General features: G+C 41.8%; 1 protein-coding gene across 5 annotated transcripts in view; it reads right to left on the reverse strand.

The window, feature by feature from the left end:
- LOC147248940 (roundabout homolog 2-like) overlaps positions 1–15278 on the reverse strand; it is a 98532-nt gene that overhangs the window by 26021 nt on the left and 57233 nt on the right. For 4 of the 5 annotated variants that reach the window (XM_086225930.1, XM_086225927.1, XM_086225929.1 and 1 more), the window contains 8 exons: positions 13874–14031; positions 13229–13349; positions 12937–13075; positions 9272–9408; positions 8285–8296; positions 7674–7798; positions 6065–6236; positions 2019–2224 (listed from right to left, as the gene is read on the reverse strand). In XM_086225930.1, coding sequence (XP_086082056.1) covers positions 2019–2224; positions 6065–6236; positions 7674–7798; positions 8285–8296; positions 9272–9408; positions 12937–13075; positions 13229–13349; positions 13874–14031 — 1070 coding nt within the window. The remainder of the gene's footprint in view (positions 1–2018; positions 2225–6064; positions 6237–7673; positions 7799–8284; positions 8297–9271; positions 9409–12936; positions 13076–13228; positions 13350–13873; positions 14032–15278) is intronic. The other variant, XM_086225928.1, reaches the window with a different exon arrangement.

The raw sequence follows: 15278 nt of genomic DNA on the forward strand, positions 1-15278 counted from the left end.
TTTGCAGCTCGTAGTACAGTAAAAATGCATTAACCTCCACTGGCCCGCATTTGGCTGGAGAAAAGCTTTAGAGTGGATGAAGGAAAACTTTAACACTGGCCAATGAATAAAGAGCCAGTAAGAGCTTACATTAATTTTCTTAATTGATTTCCTCCAATAATAGTCACCGTCCATTCCCAGAGCCATCAACATTATCATCACGAGTGCTGACACAGGAAATAAGAGATGATGACCATCTATTTTATACGTGCGATGCCTTCAGAGCCACTGATGACTGCCTTATCTCTCAGGAGATAGCGAAGGAGGGGTGACATAGGAAGTGCACTTTGACACTGAGACAGGACACTGTATATTGCGGTCCCTCCATTATATTACCCACTTCACTGGTCCTCGTCCTTGAGTCCTTGAATCTCGCTGCTGCCTCAGAGATTCAGACTAAATAGCAGCGTTTAACGACTTATAAAAATCAATACACGCTATTCATCTTTTAAAAGCAACCTGACTGCGCTTGTCCATTTGAATTACATCCAGCTGACATCAGCTGAGAGATGAAACCATCTATTCTCTCTCTTTCACATGCAAGTAAAAGGATGTGATGTTAAAAACACACACACACACTCAAAAAAAAAAAAAACCCAAACAATAGATTTGTTTCCTCGCCTGCATTTTTGTTTTTTATCTTTGAAAGAAGAATAAATATAGTTTCCTTTCTTTTATCTGGAGTTGCATTGTATAGAAAGGCAGATAAAATAAAATAAAGAAAAACAGACAAAGAACTTGTCCTTTCAACTAAAGATGAGAATAGAGACGAATCCATTTGAATGTCCTACAGTGCATCAGCGTTCAGGAGTGAGAGAGATGAAGCTGATTAGAAAAGGATTTTTATTTGGGGGGGTAAAACCAGGGTAGGCTGGCTCCTCTTGCTTCTCTGTGCCACTAAAAGATTCAGAACTAGTATGCAGTTCCAAGAGGAAGACAGAACCCACACGGACCGTAAAGGAGTGATGACATATGGGGCCAGACGGAAGTAAGCCCAGGGACAGGGAGGAGAGTGAGGAATTGTAGCGAGGTGATGGACGGAACAGCTGATGTCATCCACCCTCTTATAAAAGAACATGATCAGCTATGGGGGGGTCGAGGTTGGGAGGGTTGAGCTGGGAGGAGAAGATGGAAAACAGCTTCTGTTGCCTAACTGATATGATATTTATTTTCCATTATATTTTCAAATGAAATCATTTTGTATTCATGGTGTAAAGTGTTTCTTTCTTGGGTGCGGAGGGGGAAAAATATGGAGGGATGAAGGTTGGGGTGGTGGCCCCCGTAAAAACTCCAATCTACTCTCACCTCTGGCTAAAACGTTCTGTCACCGATTAATTAACAATCCTTTGTTTAGATGAATTAATCCTTAGATCTTGATAGAGTGAACCACTGCAAGAGAAACTAGATTTAAAACTGCGAAAAAGGAAGAGGGTCTGGAAAGATTCAGTAGAATTAAGTACAGTTCCGATTTATGAGAACTTTGGATCTTATTTCGTGATCATTCTCTAGCCGCGGGCCAAAACTGCACAAAATACTACAAAGATCCCAAGTTCCTTTGATCTAAAATTATTTTCACACAGAACTTAACACTAATTGTTTCAGTGAGTTTCATTTATTTCTATTTTTGTATTCATTTCTATTTTTGTAAGGTCCTTCCACTAGCTTCACCTGGTTGTGAAACAATGAGAACCAGCAGAGCACAACATACTTTAACATCAGACATGAGTTCTGGAGTATTTTTATATCACACAGAAAAAGCATAAATGGTGATTTAGGGTATAATTTTTGTATTCTTTTTTTGTACTATTAGGCATTGTGCTATTATTACTATAAATATCATTATTATTACAAACAAAAACATGCCTCAGATCACTGTGTGTTTATTCCCAGATAAAAAAAAACCCACAAGTCTGAAAATACTGTAATCAACTGTAATCATCCAAAATCCCTTCCACATACTCAACTCCACCATCACCCACCCTGACGCTCCTGATCTGAAGGCTGCCGTGCTCCAGCAGAGAAAACCGAGGGTCCTTCCCCAGCAGACTGGCCCCATTCTTCCTCCAGGTGACGGTGGGCTCTGGGTCCCCTGACGCCTGACACCTGAGCAGTGTCACACCTCCCAGTGCTTGTGTTTGGTTGTAAGGGCCCTGCCGGATGATGGGTGGTGGGCGGTCCTTTAGGGCTGAGGGTAATAATCAAGGAACAGGTGTTAGTATTTGAACAGATTCCTTATACTGTTATTTTGATGTCACTGTCTCAACATGAGACAATGGCTTTCTATTCCAAGTGGTAAAATGTTGCTTTATTTGGGAAAAAAAGCGAGAAAAAAAGAGAAGACACGACCTTGTCACAAGGCATTAATTTGTGACTGCGGTAATTGCAGGCCCAATATGTTAAGCTTCAATCTGATGGATCTGTTGAAAGAGGAAACCACTGTTTTTTGAGGGTTTTTTTCCACAGCAGGGCCGTGTGGTCGTGTCGCTGCATCGCACCTTTGAGCTTTAATTACTAGGTGAGGATTAACGATGTTTCACCCGTGGTGCTAATTACCATACCTTCTTTATAACACCTCTCAACACATTCATTCCTGTTATCTCTCTTCCTACTCTGACTCATGGTTGCCCCCCGCCCCCCCCCCCCCACACACACACACACAAACTCAGAATTAGCATGCCAAGCAAGGCACCAATACATCTCTTTTAATGCTTTTTAAAGTATGTTATATCATCCAGAAAACAGCTTCTGCACTCTGCAACAATCATTTCTGGAGTGTTGCATCTCTCTAGGCCATGTAACTGCGGCCCCTGCCTCTCCAGTCACCTCGCTGCTGCTGCTGCTGCTGCTGCACTCCACCGTTATCAGGTCTGCCTCCATTCACACAAGTGTTTAGAACAAGTTCCCCTGGCTTTATCTTTTATCACAATCCCTTCAGTACAATGAGAAACACAGCCACACAAGCGCCGTAGCAGACTGGCGGCAAACTCAGCACAACAACGGGCTTGTTATCATCGAGGCTGAAGTGTTTGCATTTTGTGTCGATATGAACATCATATATGCACTATCAGCATTATTCTTTCACAAAGCCCCCTATCATTTATTACATTTACTTATGTTGGTTTTCACCTCAAACACGAGGCATGTCTCACCCAACGTTGCAAGGCGAATAAACAGAAGGATTGTGAGCGATGAAAACGCATAACAGGAAACAATTTTCTAATTTTTTAGTGGTGTCAGGTTGATGGGAGAATCATTTACCTTCTAAATGAGGCATTTATTAAAGTGATACCTCAACTGAAAAGGTGATTTTGCCTTTCAAGTACAGAAAATACTTGATTTGACCTCTTTTTTTTTTTTTTTTTTAACTACTGCATCACTTCATTGTGACTCCAGACAGTGACTCCATGCAGAAAGTGCCAACAATGTACATTCGCCTTGGAAGCTAACGGTGCCACCAACTACAAACAATAGCAAAACTGTCCACAAACAGCAGTTTACAGAGTCTCAAGCATACCACCAACTATAATCCTTGTCTTATTAACGCGGATGTATACTCAGGAATTCACAAAGTCTTTGATTTGAGCTAAAGAGGAACAAACAATACATCCATTAACAGTAGCACCTAGCAGGAACCAGCACGTTTGTGTTTGTCAACGGTATCAGAGGAGGAAGGGGGGACGATGCCCTTGAAAAAGTTTGTTGGCAGACAGTTTTTAAACTGTCATGCTGTTGTAAGCGATCAGCCGCCGTTAGCTTCAAGCTAAATAGATGTGGCTGGGTCCGTCTACATTCTAGAGTCACGAAGAAAAGATGCAGTTGTGGAAAAACAGTTTTATGAGCTCAAAACACTTATTTGTGTGCACTTGAAAGGCAGACCCCCCCCCCACATTCGGGATGAATTATAGCTATAAAGCAGAGGTTTTAAATAGCTCTCTTTCATGGGCAGACATGATCACTGCAGCGTTTTTCAGTTGAGCATTAGATTCGTTTTTGTAACGACTGAAGTCAGACAGCGATTGTTCAGGGGAAAAAAAAACAAAACAACATGATTATTTTACTGCAAGCTATCATTACCCCTGTGATTAGAGAGCCAACAACATTATATTGGTGCTCTTGATTTAGCTACAGTCCTGCTAGAAACACAGTCATAAACTCTAGCTTTAGTGATAAATAAAATGTGGCCTTTTGAGGTTATATATGACTTGTGATGACTGCCAGAGGCTACTCAGGCAGCAAAATATACTGATTTGTTTCATGCTGGCAGACAAATGGATTTGGGGAGAACTAATTACAAACTGTTTGCCTGCTCTCAGACAAATGTTGGTTGTTGAAACATTCATTAGAAGAGTGTGCTAAATCACAGCACACATTTCTAGAAATTTCAATAAACCCTGACAAGAGCTGACATTAAAAAAAAAAAAAAATTTAAAAAGCAATGCACTAACTTTAGATATGAATTAAGGAGCTGCACGATGCTTCCTTTGTGGATTGCAAAAAAAAAAAAAAAAAAATTATTCCACGACCAAAATATCTCAAAACCTGCACCATGTAGGACGTACATGCATAGATACAGGGATGCATGGATTTAGTGCTAATATGGTGATATCAGCTGATTGACAGCTCTCGTAAAAAAGTGAGCTCATGTTATATGTATGACCATCTTACAAAATTTCAGAGAACTGCCGCTACAGACAATGTGCTGATATTATCGTGCAACCCTGACGCATTCTTCTGCTTCCTTGCTCGTAATAAAAACGATTAATGGCGCTAAATCGCATCTCTCCTCGCTAAAGCTATACAAGCTAATTCTACATCTTGAAACATTCTCCTAATCATCCATCCATCCATCCATCCATCTTCTTCCGCTTACACGTGTTGAGGGTCGAGGGGGGGTGGAGCCTATCCCAGCAGCCTTCAGGTGAGAGGCGGGGTTCACCCTGGACAGGTCACCAGTCCATCACAGGACCAACACATAGAGACAGACAACCATTCACTCTCACAGTCACACCTACAGTCAATTTAGAGTATCAATCAGCCTCGTCCCCTCTTGATGTCTTTGGACTGTGGGAGGAAGCTGGAGTACCAGAGAGAACCCACACAGGAACAGGGAGAACATGGAGACTCCACACAGAAAGATCCTGTGATGAAGCCGGGACTCAAACCCGGAACCTTCTTGCTGTGAGACAACAGTGCTGACCACTGCACCACCGTGCTGCCCTCTAATCATTCTAATCATTACTTATTTACTCCAACCACCTATAATTATAACCACATTTCTACCCTCTCTCTTGTTCAATACAAAAGGACACAAACACAGAGAGGGTAACAAAAGCTCCCAGCTTGAGGGAGCTCTGCACTTAATGCTGACATTAAAGCTTAGTCAAAGAAAAAAAAAGTGTTGCTCCATCAAGGGGTTTTATTTTACATGTTTCGCCACAGTCGGGGGGACAATGAAAAGAGTGATTGCGGTTGACTATCTTTGATGACATATAGATGATTCTCCGTCAAGCCGGGGGCAGAGAAACAGCATTTAATATCTCGGTGATTTATCCTTGGATGATGCTCCAAGCGTATGTATGTACTTTAAAGGATTTTAAAACCCAGCATGCATCAGAATAATGTTATATGTAGCAACATCAAATGCAGAATATAATGGGTGTCCAACTGTAGTGCACCTATTTGAACAAGGTGGCTGGTACGTATAACACTTCAAACTGCTCTTATTATAAATATTTTGTCCACTAATGAGAAAAGCAGCTACTTGCTAGCAGCTCTAAGGACAGGGGGGAGCTGTGATGGTTTTAATCCAATGGGACTACGTGTGTGTTAAGCATATTCACCGATACTGTACATGTACATCCAAGATAATGTACCTAACAGGATGTAAAACTTGTATTTTAGTTCGAAAATATTTCAACATAATTGCAGATAGTGGCTAAAAAAAGCTCTTCATGAATTTCAATATAGTGGAGGTAAGTTATTTTGTGTGTGGATGAGCTGTTTGAGCTTGTGCTTTGAGCCTTACCGTCTGCTACCTCAAGCTGGGCTTTGGCCATGATGCTGCCTGCCACAGTGAGGGCTTGGCAGAGATAATAGCCAGCATCAGAGCGTTGCACAGATGAAATGGTCAACTCTCCATCCACAGACACCGACACGCGACTGTCTCCCTGTGTTGGCTGGTTGGGAAACAGAAGATCCTACAGGGAGTGGAAGTGGGAAAGCATGTTAAGAGAATCTAATGATGTAAGTGGTGCAGATGTATTAAACCTAGGAAGCGGAGTCGCTTTTATTTGATCAAAAGTTGTATTTTTCTGTTTCTGTTTCTACTCAGAGTGAGAAATCTGCACGTTTCCACTCAGAACGAACGGACAGGTCTAATTCATGAAATGCTCTTATGCACAAAAATTGTTTTTACATGTTATAGGATTTTTTTTTTTTTAACTCATTTTAGTCTTTTAACCAGGAAGTAAAGCCTAATGGCTATTTGCAACTGCTTGCGCCTGACATCTTTTGAGTACCTCTTTTAGCATTCCTGTCTTTTTAAGTCTGGGTGATCAAGGGCTACAAGAGGAACACAATAGATGTCAGGAACGTGGAGCCATCGGACTTGGCTTTCTGTCTGTAAGTCTAAATTGAGGGTAAAAAAAAGGTCCTAGGGCGTGTAAGAACACATTCATAAAGAAAAGCATTTCATGAATGAGGCTGACTGCTCCTTTACAGATGAATTTAAAAGGGATAAATCCTCATGGACCAGATACTGGGTCCCATGCAAACATCACCGCTTAAAGTACACGGATGGAATGGAGACACCGCAAGAACTGTTCGATATTTCCAGGTACACTTTGGAAAAATGTGTCCTAAAAGGTACATTTCTTACCTCAAAAGTACACTACATGTCTTCAAGAGACTAAAGGTGCGCCAAGTGAGTGCAAAAATTGTCCCCTCTGGGGTCGAACATTTGTACCCTGTTAAGTACACACAGGTACCTCTAGTTTTGTTTGAATTAAGCAGTTTAGTTTTGTTGTTGGTATGTTTGTTACATGTCTACACTTTGTAACTGCGTTTTTAAATGTGCTACACAGCTAAAAGGAATTATTCAAGTCGGCTCTGCCTACAGTCCCTGTTCATTTTCCAGCAATTATGTATAAATTCAGTCAGTAAGAGGGGTAAATGTCTCTTTCCTACATGGACTGAGTGGCATTTATAATCCTGCGGTCATTTTCGTGAAACTGAAGCATCAGCCTTGTCTGTTTCTGCCCCCCCGAGCAGACAAGCTGGTGGGCAGAAAAGGACATTAGCCTGCTTTCATTATGTCTAATGACTCTAATGCTGCACATAATATTGTTTCTTGTGAGGTGGCTGGTCAAAATGGTGCACAGTAGATAGATGATAAATGACCACTTAATTATCTGTATGTGCCACAAAACCCCATATAGTGACACCCTGGTTGGATCCACTTAATTGGGTTCTTTTTACTGTGTTTCAGGTACTGTGGATGCTGCTGCTGCTGCTGCTGCTGCTGCAAAATCTATGTCTGTATAACACAGTGGGTCTAAAAAGAGAAACAGTTTAATGAATTCCCATCATGCAAAAATACTCAAAGACTTGCAAGTGCATTATATTCAAAGCCTCACCTGGCTACCCTCTCGTTGCCAGAAGACAGTAGGCTGAGGTTTACCCCTGGTCTCGCAGGGAAAGGTAGCGGTTCGTCCTTGAGCCACAATCTGGTCACGGGGTCGCAGCACGAACTGGGGCGCCTCTGATTTTAAAGGTCCCATAAACAACAACATAGGAGCGAGACATTTGCAGACAAGTGCGTATTACTTTGAAAGACAATAGCTGGGATTGAGAATTTTGCTACACGCTAACAGGTTCATGCATAGGGTGTGTGCGCTGTAATCTTTTTTTTTTTTTCCTTTGTCTCCGCCAATCTCACAAGCCATTCATTCAGCTGCAGGAACATCGGAATGAATGATATTAGCTGCTTTAATTAGCAGGGTGGCTACTGTAGGGTTTTTTTTCAAACCACACGAGAACCTGCGCTGAAGTGACGTGGTAAATCCGGTACGTCCAAGACCACCAGGAAGAAGTAAGGGGTTGAGATAAAGACGCAGATAATAATGCATGAAAAAAAATATCAACTGGATGAGTGTGTTTATGGGTTGCCACAGCCTTGCATGCATACATGTGTGATTAAGAACAGAAAGAGAGCAAGGCATGCACAATGGGATCAGCTCTTACTTACCAACAGGGCGAGCTGGTGACACAACAATGGTGTGGGTGATTTAAGGCACAACACAGAGAGAAGGAAAGCAGAGGAGTAGAACAGAAGGGCAGAAAAAAAATAATGAAAATCAGATATGAATGAGGTGGAGTTGGGTTTCCATCCATGAAGTTCAGGAAGGAGGAGGATGGAGCTCAATCACCGAAGCAAGGTGATGGGCCGTAAGGAAATGGCACCTTGGTAACATTAGGGAGAAGGGTAGCCAAATGCCGCAAATAACACTGCTTTGTACTGTATATATGTTATGTCACAAAAACAACACGCAGTTAACAGATCTGTCTGTGTGTGGAGGTTTAATATGTAAATGAATCAACCCTATGACAAGAGCAGGTTTCGAGCAGATTAGATTAAATAGATTAAATACGGCAGGAGAGCACAGCAAATTTTAATGATTGGAAAATGTGAAACACTACGATCTGCCAGAGTCTCTTTTATTGCTTCAGTTGCACCTATCTCCTCTCACTGTCAGCTGGGAAGAAATAATTAAAAACATTATATCATAAACACGACCTCCTAAAGTGACACATTCAGGTAATCTGCTCAATTTCCTCATCACTTTTAATCTATCAAGACTTTCCAGTCACAGAAGCCTCACTGCAGGTTTTGTCTTGCTTTCTGACTTAATGCAGTTAATATTTTAGCCAAGCACAAGAACAAATATGGCGTGAGTGGGTTGGAAGGAGCGCCCCCTCCCAGGAGAGGTCATAACAGTTCACTTAAAGCTGGTTAGATTGTTCATATTCGGAGCCTAGCTGGAGATCTGAAGCAATCAACTACATCATCCTGATATATGAAAGGAAGCTGAGGCAGGGCCCAGCTTTTCAGCAGGGGGGCAATAACACTCGTAAAATGGGCAATAAAGGACTGATTGTCCTGTGACTTGGGAGTTGCAAAAAAATATCAGGGATGGGTTATGAGCTTTCCCAGTGTCCACAAGCAGTTACCCACCTCTAATAGTCAAGTAGGCAGAGGCCTCCACTTTACCCACGCGGTTCTCTGCCAGGCAGGTGAATGTTCCCTGATCACTGACTGATGCTTTTTTTATCCTCAGCAGGAAATCCTCTTTTTCATAGCGGATGTCATACCTGACGAAGACGAAAGGGAACAATAAAGTCAAGCGAAACCAAGTTTGATTTCATAAAACTGGAAGATCAAAAGTGTGTCTAATAAATTGCTTTTTTTCTTTTTAAACAACAAACACTGAAATCGAATCAAGGTTGTTTTAACCTGTGTGATATCTGAGATGGAAGCTTTTATGAAGGTTGTGTCATTTTTGATAGAATAAAGATGGACTTTCTGAGGCAATTAAGGCTCCCCGCTGCACACACTCCACTGCAGAGGAAGGAAAAAGGGGAGCAATTATGCTGCGATGAAGGCATGGCAAAATGAAAGGTGCTTTCAGCTGGAACCCTGACTGTTCCACTATTTCAATATTTATAAAGACGAGCCACCCACTGTGGTGTGGGCTGTGCAGTATGCAATACTATATATATGTGTGTGTGTGTGTGTGTGTTTGTGCGAGGAAGAGAGCAAGCAAAAGAAAAGGAGACACCCAGAGCCAGATAGACAAACAGTCTGAGAGTCAGGGAGTGGCACGCTCTGACAAACGATTTTGATGAATGAGTCGAGCAGTAAGAAATTACTAATTCATAGTGTTGTTCCATGCATCGATGTGTATGCACCAGTGCAGAATACTGTAGCGTAAAGCAGCACTGGTGCAGTAAAACTGGGAGGAACATCTCAGCCATCACAGTTTAGATAAGCACGTCAGAGGGGCTGCACACAGGAGGACAGGAGCGGGGCTCTTCCTCTCTTGGGTGTCTTTTGGCTTGAGAGATCTTGTGAAATTGTCTAGCCAGCCATACTGATTCAGAGATGGGGGACAAGTCAGGCAGAGAAATGGCACAAGGGGTGAGAAAAAGTCATATCTGAGATAGATGTTCAAAAGAGTGTGGGGAGAATATCGATGGGGGTTGAAGGGACTGTCCAGAGTGTGGTGAGGACTCCATTCACAGCACCTCTCTGACCCAGATACCCACTTCCCAGGAGGCTGACAGGTTTAAGGAAAGAATGAAAGAAGTGGAAGGAAGGGAGGAAGTGAGGCAAGACATGTCTGAAAGTAGGCCATGTTTCTTGAGTCAAGGGGTACTGAGGTAGAGGGCAAAACACAGGTGGGCAGAAGAACTGTCAGGCAGACACGCCACTTATTATTGTCTTCCTCACAATATATTCTCAGACTGCGACACACGATGGAAGGTGGCAGCAAGAGGATGGAGCAGGTAGCCCCCTGGTTCAACTTGATTATTCAGGAGATGACATATTTTCCCAGAATAATCAGTTCAAGCTGATGTTACTGTTCTTAGGCCTCACAAGGTCCATATTTACTATTTAACACGCTTCATCTATTTCAATTACATGAAAGCAAATCCAGAAGTAATTGAGCACATTTCAAATCAGTAAAGCATTTTAACATTTTGACAGATTTGCATGTTGTTAACTTGCAGAGCAGCTCATTTCAACACAAGATCAATCCGACCCATCAGATTGGTTTGCATTCATAAAAGTCTTTACTGTGACTACATCTATCATGTATGAAAACTGTATAAGTGTACCAACACTGCACAAACTGTGACACTGTACAACGACCTGACAAAAAACGCATTGTGTGTTAATTCATTTAATCCCATAGTTCAGAAATCTAAATCATTGCTAATATTAGTTGATGAATGATGTGTAAAAGCTGTGTAAAATAAAAACCACTGTGTAAAAGCTCTGGTGAATGTAAATGAATGTACTTTGTGGCTTCAAATACAAGTTTTTAACAAAACGCTGACGCTGTTAAAGTTGGGGAACTCCTAAGCGAACAACTGTGGTTTTACACACGCTGCAGTTATGAGGAACACGATATTCATTTGTGAGTGTGTCCACCTACTGCATATACACTAAGTCCAATATTCAGTAAAGATGCACCCAAACAATATTAAAACATATAATTCTGGGACGGTAACTTGTCATTTATTTTGGGATTTTTTTTTTATAGTATATCATGATTGCGAAGTCTTCTTTTTATGTTTTTGCGTCGCATTATATACATGAATTATGCTATAGCCAGTGTTGGAGATAAGACATTAGAGAGTACTCCAATTAGTATTTTGTTGTAACTGCTAAGAGAACGCTTTATTAGCTGTCCTGAGGTCAGGGGCATTGTGCATGTGCAGCACCGTAAACAAGGCAGGGAAGACAATTCTTAAGCGGTGGAAGAACTTGTTGAAGCGACAAGTACAGCGGAGTGAGATGCAAAGTTGTGCAAGATGATAAGTGTCTGTCAGCGGTGAGCAACTCTGCTTCAGGTTTGAAGAAGAGACTGAAACCAAAGTGTGGCGCTGCTACACCGATGCCTGACGAGGAGGAGAATACTGCTGGCGCTAGATTTAGCTTGTAGAGTTAGCTTCTAAGGTTAGCATCAATAGAATTACAGATATTCACCTGCTTGTAGCTCGTTGCGCGGTGGAAGAGATGGCTTCCACTCTCACGGCAAGTGAATCTGTTACATAACATGCCTGGCACTCCAACACTGGCTAAAGCCTATGAAGAATGTTTACAATCACTACTGTCATCAATGAATCGAAACTCTCTCAATGCTCCACAATGGTGAGTTGAGCTGTTGTGATAATTCTCAGTGGGTTCATCACAACAAGTGACACATCTGACATTACACCCAGTCATTTGATACATTGTTATTATAAACCATATTGATTATAGCTGCTGCAAGCACTGACACATGACAATATGAGATGTTTGTTTGCCATTTAGCTGTCAGCTTGCTGAAAAATAAAATTGAAGGATTACTTTAAAGCCACTGATGAAATGAAAAGCTTTTGATGGATGGCCAGATTACATAATGAGACATACTGCAATTAAAAGTATATGAGTGCTAAGCTTTACTCCCCCCCCCCAAAAAAAAGAAGAAGTTCTAATAGGATTGTACTGCAATTAAAACAGTATTATGTAGCTTTACTGCGCAGGTAAAGGGGAAAAAAAACAAACAAAACAGAACACTGGAGTTAATCATTTTAACAACAGAAAAACAGAAAAATATAACATGTACTCGTAATGGGGGATCGCAGGACACATCTCACAATATAAAGCGATCCAAAAGAGCAGCACCACAAACTGTAGCTTCGAAATAATACGACGCCTCTGACTGGATGGACGTTATTAACTTCATATGTTCCTCGGAGAGCTAATGTATTGGATTGTTTTATATTGCACGTGTGCTCCTTCAGTATGTCCATCACTCCACGCTTTAGTACCTTATGTGGAACATATTGTGCAGAGTGGTAATTTGCACTTACTTAAAAGCGACCAAAGTGATGCTTTTATCTGTTAACAGCATAAGAATTCCAAACACCTCATAATGAGATTCTCTGTGGCTAATAAATGATTTTTTGCCGCACTGATGAAAGTCTTCCGTGAGTAATATGTCAAACCCTTTCTTGTTCATGAGGGACTCATTAGTTTTGCTTCAGTGCTCATCCATTATCACTTTTATTGTAATATGTGCACACAAACATGCATGCATAGGCAGACATATGCATTAACGCGTTCCTCACCTGCCACGGGGAATATCCGCGTCTTCCTTTTTCCAGCGTAGTGTAGGCGGGGGGTCACCGTGGACCTGACACCTGAACTCAACACTCTCGTCAACTAAGACCACCTGGTTCACAGGCCGCTGCACAAACACTGGTCTTTCTGGATGTGGGGAATGCACATAACATGGGATCTAAATATACTTGTGACAGAGTGGTAAATACTGTATGGGGTAGTAGTGAGCGGTAAACACGTGAGAGAGGAGTGCTCTGTTACTTCTTCAACTGGGCTAAGAGTGCATCCAAGTCTTCTTACCGAACACTGAGAGCTGAGCTTTTTCACTTTCTCTCTCTCCGACCATGTTGGTGGCCACACATACATAAATCCCTACATCGCTCTTCTTGGTATTTGAGATGGTCAGCTTTCCTCCACGAACCTAAGGTATGGAAAAAATAAAAAGGGTGTAATTACAATAAACCCATTTGATCAAAAGTTGAAGGAGCCAATCACTTTAACGGAGCAGCTATTTTGATTGAAATTCGGCCCTGGACGCAAAATGTTGGGGTGGGCCTCCTTAAGGGGAGGGGGGCTCCAAGTAAGGATCAATGAATGCAGGAGAAAGAATATTAGTTTCAGGAAGTATTGCTTTTAGAACAGCTTAAGTGTGTGTGATTTAGTTCAAGATGTAGTTACGATATATGGTAGTTTAAGAGGAATGTTGTTATTTTTATTACATTCCAAGAGGTCTCAGAGAATGCCCATTGCACTCTCCGATACTGACCAAAGTCACTTTAGCTGATTCTTTACCTGCAGAAAATTTACATGATCAAAAATAACAATGAATAAAAATAAAGAGAAATAAAATATATGAAGTTATCCTGAGCAAAAATACAAATCATAAGAAGCCCAAAGAGGGTAAAGGTCAAAAGGCAGAGGAGTGCCTCCAGGGAAGTAACCCACCGTGATCCGGTCATCTTTGAGGTCAAGAGCAGCCTTATCTTTCCTCCAGTATGTGGTTGGTTCAGGATGCCCACGTGGAGGCTGACATTCCAGGCTGGCCGTCTCTCCCACCGCCACCACCACGTCCTGTGGGTTCTGTCGGAAATCATCACGCAACACTGAAAAAAAAAAGGGGACGCAGAAAAAGAGAGGTTTTTATGATCAGTCAGTGTTCGGCTCTGATGAAGACGCGGGTGGGGGGGTGGGGGGGGGGTTCTGGTATTTCTTCACCTGGCCTGAAATACCCATAAAGTTTGTCCACAACAATTATTTTAATCCAAACATGTAGGAAAACAGGGCTCAGGGAGAAGAATTTTAAAATGATCCTTTAATCTGTCCCGTTATGAGAGACAGAAATCAACAGAGCGAGCGAGCGGTTTATATGGCTCCTAATCGAAGGATCATTCTATCAAGTAGACCGCCCCAGGAGACCCCCAGCATTCTCTTGCCTTTTGATTTTATATAATCCTCCCTCCCCCGAGGGTTTGGGTTTGCAACTCTCCTTTGACTTCAATAGATACATTTCATAATAGTATGTTAACTTGATGGGATTAACAGGACAGTACACACAGAAGAGACAACAAGGAGAGGAGCAAGAAGAGAACATCTCTACTGCCTTACTGGCAGGCAACTGCCATCAAAGTCCACAAAAATGAAGTTAATGTATGGAACAAATAATTCTCATAGTTTGTACTTTGTAAACTCCGTCTCGCCTGGCAGTGATGCAAAAATAGGCTCAGCTGGACCGTTAGACCTGAGGTTGGCACTGGACGGAACGTTTATGGAGCTCAAACTGGAACGAGTTCATCCTTTGGGGGAGTGCAAATGAGCTCAGTGCATTAAAAGTTACCTGCTCTGTCACAAGTACTGGGAATACTGTGTACAAATATTGCAGGATGACTGTGCAACAGGGAAAATCGAACGGTCACCAAGACCATTAAAATCCATCCTCTGTGATTGGTTAGAGAATATTTTGCACCTAAAGGTACAGAACAAACAATGTTCTACTCTTCCAAACACGGACCGCTGCTCTGATTTACATGTTAAAAGCTGCAATGTTCCAACTCCAACATTTATCTGGAAATATAAGGTCCACATTAGTCATAAATTCCTTTTTTGCTTGACTGATTGAAAACAGCGATTTGGCTGAGAAAGACGTTTCTCTGAGCGGAAACAGTTCTAAAGACGACCTTCTTCTTCGCAGACATAGCACCACAGGGTCAGACCTTGGCTTGAAAAAAATAAATTAAAAAAAACCCACTGATCAGGGACCGAAGCAAAACAGGTTTTATGAAGCTTTATAAAATTACAAAGAAACAGGTGCAAGGTTTCATTGAGGACAGTTGCTACAATGCTTATACAGTCC

This window comes from Aulostomus chinensis, chromosome 15, assembly GCF_037954235.1.
Source record: "Aulostomus chinensis isolate RoL2024-O1b breed Wild chromosome 15, RoL_Achi_v1.0, whole genome shotgun sequence".
Lineage (NCBI taxonomy): Eukaryota > Metazoa > Chordata > Actinopteri > Syngnathiformes > Aulostomidae > Aulostomus > Aulostomus chinensis.